Source organism: Homalodisca vitripennis, chromosome 8, assembly GCF_021130785.1.
Source record: "Homalodisca vitripennis isolate AUS2020 chromosome 8, UT_GWSS_2.1, whole genome shotgun sequence".
Taxonomy (NCBI): Eukaryota; Metazoa; Arthropoda; class Insecta; order Hemiptera; family Cicadellidae; genus Homalodisca; species Homalodisca vitripennis.
This window is the reverse complement of record NC_060214.1, coordinates 17,138,407-17,155,766: the sequence shown is the minus strand read 5'-3', so window position 1 is coordinate 17,155,766 and position 17,360 is coordinate 17,138,407. Positions and strand designations below refer to the sequence as shown.

General features: G+C 36.3%; 1 protein-coding gene across 1 annotated transcript in view; it reads right to left on the bottom strand.

Annotated features, from left to right (window-relative positions):
• Positions 1 to 3,489: 3,489 nt before the first annotated feature.
• The window catches only part of LOC124368037, a 131,252-nt gene continuing 117,381 nt past the window's right edge, over positions 3,490 to 17,360 (bottom strand). Inside the window, 4 exon segments of the mRNA XM_046825310.1 lie at positions 3,490 to 7,093; positions 7,095 to 7,240; positions 9,634 to 9,937; positions 14,262 to 14,458. Coding sequence (XP_046681266.1) covers positions 5,736 to 7,093; positions 7,095 to 7,240; positions 9,634 to 9,937; positions 14,262 to 14,458 — 2,005 coding nt within the window. The 3' untranslated portion in view covers positions 3,490 to 5,735.

The window sequence follows — 17,360 nt, the reverse complement described above, 5'->3', positions numbered from 1 at the left end:
ACATGCACTACAGTATGTTGCGAGTGCCTGCATAATTAGGTGATACCACTACAATACACACCAAGGACGTAGCCAGCGAGGGGATCCAAGGGGTCCGGTCCCCCTCCCCAAATTTTCAATTACTTTTTTATAAAACGATTATTATTATTTAAATAATTCAGTGTTACTAACATGTCATCATTTTCAACAAAGAAACGAGTTAAGAACTTTTTAAAGAACAAAATGGGGTCTTTCTGTTCACTATGGGAAAATATCAGTTGTTACGTTCTTGGATACTGTGTAGGATAATGTGGGTAAAACTGTGTCCATGCACTAATTTAAACTGTTGTCGTCACTATTTTAGGAGTGGTATCTGTACATTTCAGACTACCCAGTGTGCTTTTCCATATTTGCTTTGTTTGGCTCAGGAGAATGTATAGATGGTTCAAGATATCTAATAAAATATGAAACAAACATTATTGAGAGTGGATTCGTGGACCTGACTGATGAAATAAAACAATTTTAGTGCAGTGTAACCAGATTTTAACTGTGCACTGAATTACCAAACGCCAGCTCTTAAACATAACTCAGTTTAAAAATAAAAGGTTATGTTATAAAGTGCTAGACGTCAAGAAATTCGTTAAATGAATGGATGTTAAAAGTCTGGTTGAACCACATCCGGCCTGAAACGTCAATACTTGACTGGTACCTCTTAATGACCATCGCAGAGGTTGAAGACTTACTTATCGAATCAATACCTTGATATTTTTAAGGTCCAGACAGGACCTTATTGAATTCATGTCTTTGACCTTCTGTTTGAGATATCCCTTAGTAAAACGTTCCTAGGGGGGTTGATAATTAGGAAATGGGTTCCTCTTCGTATAAGAACTTGATTTATTTTGGGATCACGGCAATCCGTCTGTACAAAACTCCAATTTTTCAGTAGCAACGGATTTTAGCATTGGATGCAATATCTTCTTATAGACCATATATTTACTCGAGGCCACATCTCATCAATGATGCCTAAGTCACAGGTGTAAGCAGTTGCTTTCACACTACGTTAGTAAGACAGTGTTATTTAATAAGGAACCACCCTCAACTTCGTTATTTTTGAGGTATGAATGTGATTTCAAATCGTAAAAAACGGGATATCCGAAAATAAGATTTATATTACTGTCTAAAAGCTTACTGAACCTACCAACAGAAATCGGTAGAAATTTTACATTTTGCAACATCGGGCAGCCATTTGCACTAATCCTCACTTCTAAATTCAGATTTCAATATTTCAACATGGAATCAACCATTTTAAGATTCAGTATGACTTACTTTACCAAAATAATCAATCAATCCGTAGATATTTTATTTTATGAATGTATAATATAATTATATATATATATATATATATATATATATATATATATATATGTTACTATGATTCAATATGCTTGTTTCTCTTTGTTGGCTAAATAATGAAATCCAGGATTAACAGGCTGACAAGGTTTCATCTGATTCACGAAGAATACCACAATGCTGTGTTTATTAATACCACATGAATGTCAACAAAAAGAGTAACCGCTACTCTGATTAAATTAAGAGAAAACGACATAAAAAACAAAACCGGTATAAAAGGAGGAGTAACAACATTTGTGAAAACAATGTAAAATGAATAATTGTTGCGAACATAACTCCCAATCAGTGTCTCACTACAAAAGGTAAACCACAAGTAAGACGTTTCTCCTTGTGGAAACGAGTTTAAATTAAATGTACGATCAGTTTATTCGAAATTTCAGTTTCCAATAAGTGTTTCATTTGAACTACAACGGAATAAGAATAGTACTTAACACAGACTGTTATACCAAATATAATACCTTTTTTGTTGTTCTCTTTGGTCAAGAACCTTATAAATTGTACATAGTCCTAAAAGAACCTTTGTGCTGCATCCGGAGTGACAGGATATTCTGGATGGGTAAGGTTGGGAGTAAGGGCTGTCTCCCGTCGTGATCCATGTGGAAGAATTTAAGGCACTAATCTCAGTCATGTCCCCTCAGAAGAAGGGGAGGCCAGCTCTGTACCAGCATTTCCTATCAAAGCAGGCAGGGGGGGCACGATCTTATGTCTAGGCTAGCAAGAACCTTTGATACTCAGAACCCTTGCACCCCAGAATCTCGATATTTACAGTTAGTGATGTGCCCAAGGTTGCTCAGATTTAAACAACACATCGGACTTTGTCGTGTCCAGTGTGGGTTCAACTGGAAGATATAAACGAGCCAGAAGTGAACCCTCTTCGGGTAATGTAACACCTTGGAAGTAACGATAAAAATTTTGGTTGAAGAGGAGAAAAAACAGTATTACAATGTAAACAAGAACAACATTGGAGTAAATTCATGATATGAAAATGTGAAATTTGGCATTGAAAGAAGCAAAAGTAATGAAAACCTATAAGTTATAAAGTATGATTTTGAGAAAGTCCTTATCAAACTATTAACTAATATGATCATTATTCGATGAGACAGATAACAATAGACAGAGGCTTTATGGTGTAGTGATCTACAGTGATAAACAGAACTGTGATCATTGTTTTGTGTGGACTAAAAATGAAGCAGGAAGAGGACCTCAAGAAGAAGTCATGTTTTAGAAGTTTTGTAAGGAGCACCTTGAGTTTGGTATTAAGGAGTTGATAGTTTGGTCGAATTCACGAGGTGAGCAAAAGTAATGTGACAATGAAACCTGTATTGGAAATCTATCCTAACTTAATAAATTAACTTCTGTGTAACTTGTGTCAAGATACTCATTTTTATCCAACGATGCTAATTTAAAAGAAAGATGACCATTTGTTTGGTTATAGAAACATTCAGAAGAAGAAATAAATACACGATACACAAAATGGCAAGAAAAAATTCTGTTTCTACCTAAGTATGGAGGAAAAAGTAACAAATAGTGGGACTTTCGTATTATGATCACCATTTTTGGAAGAGTTTTTACTGTCGGGAACCTAAAAAAACTACTCTATTAGAGAGAACGGACTTTATTATTGTGAAAATTACATGTACTAATAACATCCACTTCTTGTTTTCCGATTCCTAATAGAAAGCGATTTGGGCAAGAGGGAGGATACTCTGTCCCTATAATACCGAAATAGGAAGATAAATGAAAAACACGATAGAGTCCAGGGAATTGAAATTCTTAAAAAAGAACATGATGATGCAATGTTTCTGTCTATATCTCAGTTAGGGAACCAACTCATAGTCATAATTTGTTGAAATTTGTTTTTATTTTAATGACAGCAAAATGTGAAGAATCTTTGTTTATATTTTAAATCAAATCTGACCGTGACCTATTATTAAAATACTGGATCTACTGTAATTTTTAATTAGAGGGGGTAATACTTAAGTTGGCTTATCTATAATTTATTATTACTTAATTCGTTTTAGAAAGATAAAAGACAAATTAAGATACATAACACACTCATGCAGGGAAATAAATTCACAAAACAGAAAAAATAATCCAAAATCGTGAAGAAAGGGTTTAATTTAGAGACATTTGTATTTCAAAGATTTAATTTAATTACAAAGTTCCATTTTTACTCTATAAATTAATTTAAAATTATAATACTGTCAGTAACACAAGAAGTTTAAGTAAAACTCTACCTTTGCTGTCAAATGTCCATAAATGTTCTGTCGCTCAGCTCGGATGGACATCATTTGCATTTTTTTCATTGCACTGCGTCGTAGTCATACTTGTAAATTTATAGACAAACATAAAATGTACAGGAAAAACACACTCCGTGTATTAAGAATTTAAACAAAACATAATTTCCAATGTTTTTGTATTAACTAGAAAAAAGGAAAAAAAAATTAGTCGACAATATTGATGTAATTATTTTGTTGGTATAACAATAACAAAATTCGGAAATGTTCATAGTTTATTAATTTGGATTTTTCTTTATTAAATCCCATGGCACATACCAGTTCTTGAAACGTCCTTTTTAATCATCCAGAATAATAATGTATTTAAAAAAAGAATTAAACGTAAGTTCTTTGGGTCCATTCGAACTGCAGACACGTCGCGATTGAGATTAAATATCTGGCGAGTAGAAGACAGCTGGAGGTTCTTTGTGCGCAAAGGGATCGCTCGAACTTCTACCATGTAGCATACTAATGTTATGGTAACATCAAAAATTATCGTGTAATTACACTATATACACAGGTATAAAAACTTACCCCGTTAACTTATATGCTAAATTATGTACATAGGAACATTTACAGAAACGCTGAGGCCGCTATCGGCTTACAAATATGAGATTTCAAGAAATACAATAACTTAAAGTTTGAATAACTACTTAGCTTCCTGGAATGAACTAGACAACTCTCTTATCCAATAGTATGTAAAAGTGGACATACACCCTTGTCCACCCTGTTATTCACAGTACTGACTTGACTAGTTGTAAACATAACTTAAGAGATTCAAAACCTCATATTTTACCGAAAAATATATCCTTTTTTTTGTTTGACTAAACCATGTGAGATCACAGTGTCATTCTTTGTTGCCGAACTGTAAAACTCATTTATCTTCTATCATATTTGTCTGTTCTAGTTATTTATCGACTATATCTTCCTACAATGTATTGTTTTTACGCTTATTAAAAGTGTATTCAAATCCATCTAGACTGATATACTATCCTTGTAGTTTGATCTGAATTACCTACAAAGATGGGTGAATTTTCTCTGCTAATTCAATTGATAATAGTGATTTTCTTTCAAATTAATTTTCATTTAAGTTTTTTAAAATAACAATACACTTTTTTGAATTCATCCCACGTCAAAATGTTAATAACACAATTGAAAATAATGTTGAAAATCTTTTGTCATCGCTGTGAATAGCCAATTTTTCAGTTAACAGATGATCCGGTTTATATTTAGATGATGGTCATGACATCATCCGAGTTATATATTATTTAAATTCTTGGGGAATCTTGTAATGATACTTACTAAATATTAATAATTGATGATTGCATGAGAAATTCACTCATTCACGAATGATCTTCACTTTTAATGTAGAGTGCACAAATGGCGACAGTAGTAACAAGTTGTTTCTTGTTCAGAATTCTACCGTAAGTTCTACTTAGTTTACGTTACCCACGAAGGCTTGAAAAACATACAATTTAGAACTGCATCATTCCAGAAAAAACGAACTGAAACTTTCCCAATGTTTTTGGCTGAGCATCTTCTAACCTGATACTTTCCCTAATGAATATGCATTGATCTTAAAAATTACAGCTTCACTTAAAAGTATGTTAAGAGCTGGCAAAAACTGATACTCGTATTTTACGGAATAGAACACAATGCCGCAGATCACTAGGTGGCTCTAAAGCACTCTTCAAGCGGTGAAATGGCAACTGCACGAAATATGTAGCATACCACTTTAAAGATGGCAGGTCCGAGGTCAACACGTTTATTTGTAATAATCCCAGTCCTGACACTTTAAAAATAAACCTCACATTGACAGATAACAAGATGCTTTCAGAATTAATGGCACTTATCCGACATAAATACATTCCATCCCTGTAATTACACTGGTTGTGTATACAGTCCATCCAAGTACAGAAATACTTGAGGGGCACTCGCATAATTCATCACGAGTAAATGTGCAATGCTTACTTCGTCAACTCATTAAAATCTAAGAAGGCAAGATTACATATTATGTTTACCTTTATGTTTAAGAACTTAATTAGTTTTGAAGTACTTCAACTATCAGCTTTAACTTTTGATACAATAACAATATTTTTTAAGGATCGCATCGAGCACACATTTACTCTCAGAGCCGAAAGTGTTAATTCTACTGACAGAGCCTAGCAGTTTGAACTGACCACTGTGGCCTACCGTGGCCTCGAAAAGTGCTTGGCCGGGGAGAGTCTCAAAGAGCACGACGTACTCGTCGTAGCCGAGCTTGCGCTCGTAGACTTTGCTGCGAACAGACAGCACTCGCTTCACAGTCAACTTGGCACACCGCGTGTTGTTCTTGAGCATCTCCCGCCCGTCCTCCAACAGCCTGTTGATCTCCCCGACGGTGAACCTCACCATGGACCGCACTGAATTTCCCTCCGTAGACAACGTCCGGTACTCGGAGCACGTGCACCAGTGTTCCGTCACTCCTACGTCACGGCACGACCGGTTCCACGGGACCTCGTCGAACATGGACACACAGTCCGGACAGGACCGCGTCCCGTTGTCGTGTTCCCCGTGCAGCACCTCCTGCAGCGTCAGGTGGAGGTCGAACGGTGAAGTCAGCTTCTCCCGGTTGTCCAGGAGGTTCGCGTACTTCATCGGGAACAGTTTCCGGTACCACTCCGGCATCCACATGAAGATGAACGGCAGCCTCTCTTCCAGCCAGCCCACGTAGGTCTGCCTGATCTTCCCGAACCGCATGCCGTGGTCGCTGAGGAACACCACGAGCGTGTTGTTCAACACCCCGTTGTGTGTGAGGTCCTGAAGGAATTTCAGAGTTCGCGAGTCCAGAGCGGAAGGCGTGTTCACGTTGTTGTGGCTCAAGGTGTTCATCCAGAACAGGGCGAAGTAGAGGTTGTTGCGGAAGGTGGTCGCGAAGTCCGTAGCGTACTTGTAGATGTGATCGGTCGAAAGCGTCGGCCCCAGACAGATCTTTAAGCCGTCTTGTCGTTTCAGGACCGTGTTCTTTTCAGCGGCCAACATGAACGGTCTGAGGTAATAGTCGGTGGGCGTTTTGAAGAAACCGGTCTTCTGGTAGTTGAATGTTCCGATGACCGGCTCATCTTCACCGTACGCAGTTACGTAACCTTGTTCGGAAAAGTTTTTCCAGATGAAAGGACACTCGTCAACGGGGTTCTTGTTGGTAAACATGCATTCGTTCCGCACTTGGGTGTAGTTCATGCCGGTCAGTATCGCCATAACGTTGGGGAAGGTGTTGTCGTCAATCTTGTTGTACCCTTTCATCTCCACCCAGCCCATCTTCTGCAGCCAGTCCACAGTTTTAGGCATGGTCCTGATGAGGTTTAGGCGGGATATCGAGTCGATGCCGACGATCAGGACACTCATCCGCTGCCGGTCCGGAGTCAGGTTGTCCTGGAGTTTCTCTTTGATGTCTTTCCGGACGGGGACGACGGCGTGCAGGTTGGTGTAGACCTCTTTGTTTTTCCACAACCGAGGGAATCACGCACTTGACCATGATGAACTGCTGCTCTGAGGTCAGGTTGACTGTGTCTACGAAGGGTATACATTGGCCAACGCTGGAATGAAACATAATAATATCATCATAACAGTGAATAAATGCACAAAGCATATCTCTAATACTGATAACTTTTCTGAAATGTAAAATCCTTACTAAAAATTTTATTGGATAGCTGGAAAGAAATGTATAACAATCCAGACTCTTTAAACAAATGGCGATACTTAACTTATATCGTAAATCAACATAATAATAGAGTGGATCTCTGTCGGGTTTAAAGTGTTAGAGTAGGCTTCTTAGATAAAATAAAATAACTTAGATATATTCACCTGATAAAGTAAGACACTCATCAACCTTTTTTATTCATTTATACAAACGTCGAGATTGTACAAATTTGATCAAATGGGAAATTGTATAAAAATTAATATTTAACATTTTAATTTCAAAGATTATAACGGTTCATGTTTAATCAGATTTTTATGTTGAGTTTAGCTCCAGTTCACCTTTCTTTTATTGCAGCGTTTGGTATTTGGCGCTGTCTCAGACTTGACTCCTGGAATCTGAAGTTCGTCTGAAGAGATCCAAAGAAAGTCGGCGACGAAGAAGCTATCACATACTTGACTCCTGGCGCACTCAGTTGTCCACCTGATGAGACAATGAGACTGACACTTCACCTATAGGTGTATCTAATGTCGAAACGATGTAATGGTTGGTTTTGAGATTACAGTAGTCGAGTCTGAGACAGCGTCAGATACCAGACTTTGCAATAACAGGAAAGTGAGCTGGAGCTAAATTCAACATTCAAATTGAATTAATCCTTCCTACCATACCTACATAGCTTTTATCAACCCTTGAATAACAATTATACGACTTCCAATTATTCGCATCACTTGTTGTAAGTAGTGATCGAGTGCAGTACAAGATATCTGTATCACGAAGAGATAAATAATTAATTGTGCTACTTGGAAGTGGTTAGTTGATAACCAATTTGAAAATTTTTCCGATTTGATTTTCAATCACAACAATTACAGTAAATAAAAGCGTATTAATGTTTACTATATTTATTAATCTTAATAACAGGAGGCCTATTTCAGAACCCCTATGCAAGAATATCATGGGATAACAGTTTGTGAGTTGCTGGATATGGGACGGGAATATATTGCTGACAAAGTTGGGAAAACTTCACGATATGGCCTCTATGTTGATCTGTAGGCAAAGAGAACAACAGTCTACATTACTGTACTAGTGTTGTGGGTCGGAAATATTCCCAGGCAGTTTAAGAACCTTAAAACTAGGTTAACTAAGTAAATTCATACTAATTATCATACTTAATTTATCATAGTAATTTCATTTTAACCCAAGACGTCATTACATGCATTAATTTTCATTCAATTAAGCATTATTCAACAAGTAATTTCTCTTTAGGACTAACGTTTAAACATATTAGGTCCAAAATATTAAAAATACACATGCTTTATAAATTTACTGTTTCTTTATTTTTTTCAGCTTTACCAATTTGCAATTGTTAGGCCAGTAATTTCCAATATTGCCAAACCATTTAATCTTTTAATAACCAATAGGGGATTAGCTTAATATAATACCTATTTGCTTAACTCAAACATTGAAAACAAAACATATGTTTATTTGTATAACAAGGAGTAAGTTCAGATACAAAGACCGAAACCTATATCCAAATATTTTATTTATAATTTTAAATGGAAAGTAAGAATGTTCAAGGGTAATTACTCTTAAGAGTAATTTAAATACAATGAGCTTTATTAATGGGGAAATTGTTATCTTACAAGACAAAAGAGGACATGCTTCTGATGTTTTTATTCAACCAACAACAATATTTTTTTAACTACATAAGAGTATTTGTGTTTTATTTTATCGCACAAAGTTATAACATTGACCTATTAATTTAAGTAATTTCGCTATTAAAATTATAAGTTCCCATAAATTTTATGTAATTATAATTTTACTTTAAATATTTTTGAGTTTTACTTCTTTTACCTATTAATTTACAGCTTTTTGAGCTATCTTGCTAATTAATCATAAATTCCCTGATATTTTTGAATGTTAGGAATACTGCCAGCAATATTCCCTGGGAATAATTCCTCGATTTAAATTCCCGGGAATATTCCATCCTATACATTACAGACTCCTTTTTGTGTTGCCTGTTTCGCCAAGGCAACGAGAAGCAATGTCTATAAAATACGTACAAAAGTTATTCACCAATAAGGACCCTCATAAGGATCACAAAAGATTAGGACCTCACACTAACTAGCGTTCCTTTTTCATGTCAAGGGTCCCAGCCAAGAGAGTACAGTGATCTGACACGTCACCAAAGCGACTCTCAGGATCAGGAACATTCACCTGCGAGTAGCTGAATCGCAGCTCTAAAACAAACAAGCCAAGTTGGTTGGGCGAAGCCCAATTTGCACAACAGCTCACCTAAAAATGTCATCGACTTTGGGATCGAACTTGTCCGCATCACGCCGCGAGATCTCCTGGTAGCAGCAGTGGAAACTCTTCTCCCCGCCGTAGAGATGGGCGTTGGCGTGGATCAGCTGCAGGGTGTGTCCGGTGATACGTGTGAGGGGTGGCAAAGTGGAGCAGACCAAGGGTTCCGTGCGGTGGATCAGATGACGGATGCTCTCGTGCCATGGGTCGATGTCGGGGATACGGCAGGAGGGGTTCCACACCAGGTAGCCCTCCCTTGGGGCGTGGGTCAGATTGTCAGAGGGGTCCAGGAGGTCTGCAACATCACAGAAGAGGATAACAACTCCAGAACTTGCAGAACTTGGAATTCCCTTCCAGGGAGCACTAACCCTCCCGAGCGTCCATCATCCATATTTTTAAGGACTCGGACTTTCACTGAACGTCATCATCAAAAATTTTCATGATAAACATTCATGTCTTTAAACTCATTTTGCCGATGGTAATACCGATCAACTCGCATTATAACCTATACCGTGCGAAAGCCCATGAGTTTTCTTTATGTTTTGTAGTTTTCGGTTTCTCATTTTTATCAGCTGTTGTTTCCAGAAAAGGGTGTTTGCATTGTTTTTATTTTTTTTCTCTTTTAAGCCTCAGCTTCAGCTATGTCGGCTTCGATGTACACTGGTTTATTTTCAAAGTACACACACTGTTTCGTGTCTATACTTGATTGGCCTGTCCGGGATTTGAACCCGTGATCTCTCAGTTAGAGAACTGAGACTATAAACGTTAATCTACGGAGGAGGACTTGTTTGTTGTTGCTCAGATACGAACGTGTGAATTTCGCTGTTTACAGTCTATGTTGTCCTTGTTTTCGTTTCAGTTCGTTGTTATGTAGTTACTAATTATTATAAGTAATATTATTGCTTGTAAATATTGTTTTTGTTTTTCATAAAAGATAATCATTATTTTGACTTTCCTGTATATACGTAAATTGTATGGATTGCTAAGAAACTTACAGCATTGTCTACTCCTGTGTTCATGATAAAATTTGCTATAAGTAGGTTATTCTAAATGTTGTATATTGCTACTATATTTAGTACAATATAAAAAAGTAAGAACATTGTTATACCAATGTATCATATAACTACCGCAAGTAGGACAAAATTTTAAATGTGTACTTTTTCATAACAAATTTGTTTCAAAACCTTAATAATATAAACAGTTTAAAATTATAAATTTCCGTCTTCTCAGGACAAAGTTTCCTACAATATGGATGGCTATTCTGAATTTTGAATATTTGTAAATATTTAAAATACATATGCATACTTGATTGAAAATTTTGCTGGACCTGTATTGAGCATAACTTCAAAGCTTCATTGAATTTGGTCTTTATTTGAGGTTACAGTAAAATATTTTACTATGCACTACAAAATGATTGCGACTAGCTGTATCGGCCCCCTTAAGTAAACATTTTTCTTCTTTTTAACTTTTTACCCATTTCCGAGAGATTGTATATCTGTTCAGAGAACTTTACAAACAAAACGAGGAGGTTTGTACAGGTAGAGGTGGTAGACAATGGCGATAATACAATATCCCCATTGAAGATGATTGTGAACTTTACTAAGTTTGCGATCATCTTTCTATCCCTCGCTATAACATTACGTAACAGTATCGTTAGAATTATCTTTTACAACAGACAAGAAGAGAAATTGTTTCTAAAATGCTGCAGTTGAGGAAAGTTTCATCCAACGTCAAGAGGAAATGTTTCAAAAAATATTTCTCAAGGTGCAATTTAAATTGTGTCTAGTAACTTGCTGAAGTAAGCAGACAAGTTTACAGAAAAGTGGTGATGAAGTAAAAGCTACCTCAGCGGTTGTTATTTTGGGCTCTGACATTTGCCAAGTGCTGGGGGAATAATGCTACATCAGGCCAATGTCTATTTTTGTCTGTAAAGGTCAAAGTTCACAAGGTCTGAGAGGAGTGTGGGGGTGCTGTGCGGGGTATTGATTAATGGCTTCATCCCTTCTCAGTTGGCCCAAAATACGAAGATGACTCAGTTGACTCAATACAAAGTAATAAGCTCCGATACAATTCAAAACTAAAAGCACAAGAACAAGCAAATTTGTAGCATAGAACTGTGACACTGAGAAGATGATTATAATGTAATAGTTTATTGTTTTTTACTGATATAATACCAAATATATAGGGTGTAACAAAAAGATGGGGCTGGCTTTGCATTTTCAGATTCTACGTGTGATTCTAAGCTAAAATTGAAGAATAACCTTTTTTCAATTGCCACTTTGTTTAGCCGCTAGCCGCCATTTTGTATCGAGCTCGCTTACTCATAGACGGATTTCGTTGAAACTAGTACCGTTGAAATTGCAATAAAGTTCTCTAAATGGTAGGTGTCTGATACATCTTTTATAACTATACTGCTTTATTTTATTTGACTTTAAACATTTTAAACAGACACCGTTTTGTTAATATTACAGAAAATAACAGTTATATATTTTTATTTTCCTCTAACGTATTTAATCCTACGTGCCAAATTTGGATTCTTTAGCTTAACTAGTTGTAGAGATAATAATTTGTTAATAAAAACAAATGGCGGCTAGCGGCTAAACAAAGTGGCAATTGAAAAAACGTTATTCTTCAATTTTAGCTTAGAATCACACATCGAATCTGAAAATGCATAGCCAGTCCAACCTTTTAGTTACACTTTGTATATTTAACGAGACGAAAATTCTTACAGTGAAACATCTTTTAATATGCAATTGAACGTTTTTCATAATTGCAATATTACAAATACAATATCACTTACTGTACCACTTCACAACTATGTATAAGTACCTGAGTGAGTACTTCTTCAAAGATTTCACTCCAAAAATTGAAACTGTCTTTCACCTAGCTGTACAATAAACATTGCACTGAATCAATAAAGTCTTGAACCGAGAAAATGTAAGATAGACGTTTCAATATCAGAGGGACAAATTAAGAAATGGTGACAAAACTTAGTGATCACTCTTTGAATCATACCAAGTAACAGCAAAACCACTGTTCAATCACTGTAGTGGGTTCCCCTGCGAACTGAATAAATGAATTTTATTTCTCTTAATAAAAAAATGAAAATACATACATACACACGCTTGAGAAATTAAACTGGCCACTTTAACAAGGTGTGTGACCAGTGTTGTAAAAATATATAAATTAAAAATAAGAATCATTACAGTCTAGCATTATTTGGAAGTCTGTATCCGCCTGCTGCTGTGACATCTGATGGTAAATAATTCTCTTAAAAAAGTAAAATACATAATTTAAAGTATAGAAAACATAATTGTGTAAAAATGTAAAGAGTATATGTACAGTATAAAATATAAACTGGTATACTAACTAAGAAGCTTGTGTGGTACCTATGTCCTGTTGATAATAAAGCCAAGTGATTGTCTTCCTGCAAAAATATATCTTTCATTTGTTGTATTTTTATGTGAAGCGGAAGTTGATTAAAAGATTTTGGACTCAAGTACTTAAAGGAATGACGGAAAATCGATTTATTTTACGTTGGAACTGCTGGTACAAAGAAAAAGAGCTTGATAGTTTAGATTTTTGAAGAATTCTACGCAATAAAAAAATTTGAGTAGTTCTTAACTTAGCTTATTAATGGTAAGTACAGGTAGAACCCCCCTCTCAGCATGGCAAAGCATACTGTAATCTTGAATTAATTAAGCGAAATAAAGGGTTCTCTAGAGTGATGAGTTACAAAAATTCCTTAAAAATAAAACTGTCTAATTTGTAATCTTAATTTTGAGTGCAAGTCTAAGATGTGAGGTTTAAAAGTAAGTTTCTCATCAAGCAAAACTCCCAGATATTTAATAGATTTTACTTTTTATAAAGGTAGACTGGTAGGCTACATTGGTTGGTATTGCAAATTGATGAATGAAACATTATAGGAGAACGAATGTCAAAACCAAAGAAATCAAAATTAGTACTTTTTGTTTTACTTGCATTTTGTTTATTAAACACCATTTTCTAAGTAGCAAAAGATCGCCATTAATTGAATTAGCAAGGCTAATGTAGTGAAGGAAACAGGATTTTTCCGGACATTTACCATCGTTCAGTGAAACAAAAAATCAGTTACACTACGTTTCGAGATCTGCAATCTGATCTCTTCTTCTTACAATAAACAAATCATACCAAAGCGTTGTGGCACGCTTAAGTCAGGAATCACAACCTCCATGTTGTGTGACAACTTCACTAAATCTAAAACATGCACTTAATAAAAAATTATACACAACACTAATCATTAAAACTGAACTAAAAAATAAAGGTCACAATATGTCTGCATTCTCCCACCAACCACCTGCGACTGACCAGAGGCCCATAGCAATTGGAAATCTTCACGGCAGAAACAGGATGGTGGAAATAAAAAAGAAGGGGGACAGGAATGGACCTTTATTATTATTGGTTCATGCTAGATGAACTTCTTAAAACCATACTGTGACTCCACATTGGTTTATTACAAATATCTGATCCGTTTGATACTATGTAGTCTGTTTGAGAATAAAAAATATAAAAAACTATGCTTTGGGAGACTTTAGCACCCATTAACGTTAGATTTGCTGCTTCCCCTCCCCATTACTTACAAGTGGCCGGGCCGGTGTTGTAGTAGAAGTCGGTCTCGAATTCTGAGGTCCGGCGGACAAACTCCAGATATCCGACGGAGGTGACGTCGCTGAAGAAGTAGAAGACGCTAAGGAACGCCAACAGACACACGAACAACGTCAAGCGCAGAAAGGGACGGGCTTGAGACCCCAACCCCAGGCCCCCCACCATCTTCACCCTGAAACAGGCAATAAGATTTATTCGTAACGTTGCTATTGATTCAATGTAAATGTAGAGTTAAGTTCCAGTCCTCATTGCTCTTAGTGCAGCATCTGGAATCTGACGCTGTCACACACTTGACTCTTAGAATCTGGAGTCATGTTCGACTGAAGAGATCCAAAAAGTCGTCGACGAAGAAGTTTAAAATGAATACATGTTTGTACTTCGGTTTCCAGGAGTATTTATTACTCTTTAGGCAATTTGGCATACAAGATCAAATGAGGTGGAGCAACCGTGTGTTCTACATATAACGTAGCTATGGTGGGAAGGGTTGATTCAATGTGAATGTTGAGTTTATCTCCAGTTCACCTGATGAGATAATAAGAGTACCTCTTCACTTAGATTTTACCATATTTGATATTTTGTAGCCTAGGTGCCTCTGATGTCGAAACGATGTAAAGTACTCATATCAACTTCTTAGTTGCCTAAGTTATTTATGTATTCACACCAAAATGACACCAGAATCCAAGAATCAATTTTGCGGCAGTGTCTTGAACATGGTGTACTGGAGCTAAACTCAACATTCACATTTGAATTCGTTTTATAATAAATTTTTCATGCCAATATTGTCGTTCAAGGAGTAGCTATAAATATAGAGACCAATCTTAGACAAATTAAAACCGGAACTACTATATGATATCACGGTACAGAGTTGCCAGTTCATAAAATAAAGGTTTGGGTTGACATGAAGAATGAAAAAAATAGTAAAGAATGTACAGATGGGTTTTATTAGACACAGCAGTAAACTATAAACATGTTTGACCATTTAAAAGTAATTAAATGTAAAGAACAAATCAAGGAAGAGCTGATATTAAATGTAGACTAACACCATTGATTATAATTATAAGAACAGATAGGGCAGAGAGTTGACAAAACAAAGTAGTCGGCAGCGCTGCCATCTAGCGGAACTTACATGAAGTACAACACTAATGAACTTGTCTGGTGGAGCGATAGAGGGAGTTTTCGTTCTACCACTAGGAGTGGGGGGGCACTTCTTCCCCTACCTTCCCTCCCCCCTCTTAGCGACATCTGCAGGTTGTTCCCGTCTTTATGCTATCGGCTGAGTTATTACTATCATCCCAAGACAGCGCACACCACCCAGTGCCCTCGTACTACTGCACTGTTGTACTTTTGAAAGTGTTACTATCTACCTACGTGTCGATTATACTCGTAGAATGTTTGTACTACGGTTAGAACAATTCACGAGTAGTTATTGTATCCGCCTCATTGGATTTAATTACAATACTGGTCTCAAAGAATCAATTTTCAAACTTCTACTCGTGAGAATAGAAATGGATTCCAGCAAGAAGTATATGGATAACTAATAAAAATAAATGTTAGTAATCCAAATTCATTACTTCAAGTGTGCATGCAGATTATAAAACTGATTTAAAACGGAGTAAATCATAGCGTTGTTAATACTGATCGTCAAGTCATTTTCTATACTAACAGCTAAACTGGTTCTGGAGGGAGTCGCTACCTTTGTCCATTCAACATGAAAGGATTGCATTTTTACATTTTATGAATGAAGTGACTAATACTAAACAGATAAAAGGTATATTTTCATAAATATAAAATGCACTTAATTCACTTACTTAACGTACATAAAACACTTTTAAACCAATATGTTATTGACACATTGAAAATAAGTGTTGGCATAAGTCATAGACGTTTAACACTTATGAACAAGAACTAGAGGACTGTCGGAAACTTTCTGTAGTTCCACGCTGCAGTAATATTGGTATTATGGGCATATATAAGTGAAAAAGATTGAATTAATTATTTAATGTGCTTCTTAATAAGCATTATACATTATAACTGACTTGGGAGCATACTGGGGCAAAGTTCGGGTGGATTCTGTTACGCTCAGCCATGCTTCACAGTCAACAGAAGCATCCATCCATTATCTCTTATATTTGTGAACGTGGTCTTCCCCCCACCCCTGTGCGCAAGAAATATTCGCGCAGGTCGCTTTCAAAGAGGCTCAACTATAGTGGTGCATATTTATTATAATTTCTATTATGTTCTATCTTTTTTCGAAATATTTCTAATTACAGTATAAGTGACGAAAGTTAAAAGTTAATTATTTAGCATACTGCTATCTATAAATAATGACCAGACCTTATTTTCCTATTTACTCAATCACTGATTTGTTCAGCTTCGTCCTACAGATCATCACTACCAGTATTGGATAGCTTCTTATCAATGCAGAGTCAACTTCATCATCTCAGTCTTGGTTCTTCTCTAACCCTTTGTGGGCGACTTGCCGTGCTCTATGGATCTAATGTCTTAGTTGAGACTAAATAAACAGTCGGCTCAGGGCAACAGAAGGGTGTTTCGCTACTCTTGGAATAATGAAAAACAGTGAGCAGTCCGTTGGCTTACCGGAATAAGAAGGTGCGATTGTTCGTTGTTCACTTAAAGCACATTTCAATCTGAAAGGACTCAGCTTAGACAATAATTTGAACTTTTAAAACCATTGCTCAGTGTATTTAGTTGTAGCCAAATAAAACTATATACAAACCAACGTTTCCTAAAGTTTATAAAGGGCGTAACGAATAGGCACATGATGAACACATGTTATCAGCTGCCGTGGAGTTCACACTTCTATTGTAATTTGCGGTGGATCAGTGTGACTTAATTGTATGTCATGGCTACAATACTGCCATACTGATAAAACAGAACAGTCTCTTGAGTGTTTCCTTCATCTTCAAACTTCGTCTTTCCTTTGTATCTTATTCATGGTGTTTCAACTAACCGGAAGTTAAACTACTTGAGGGATTAAGTTCAATTCATCGCACCAAAAACTTTGTAAAAGTCCAATTGTTGACTGAAAACTTCACTTTCAAAGAGATGGGCCG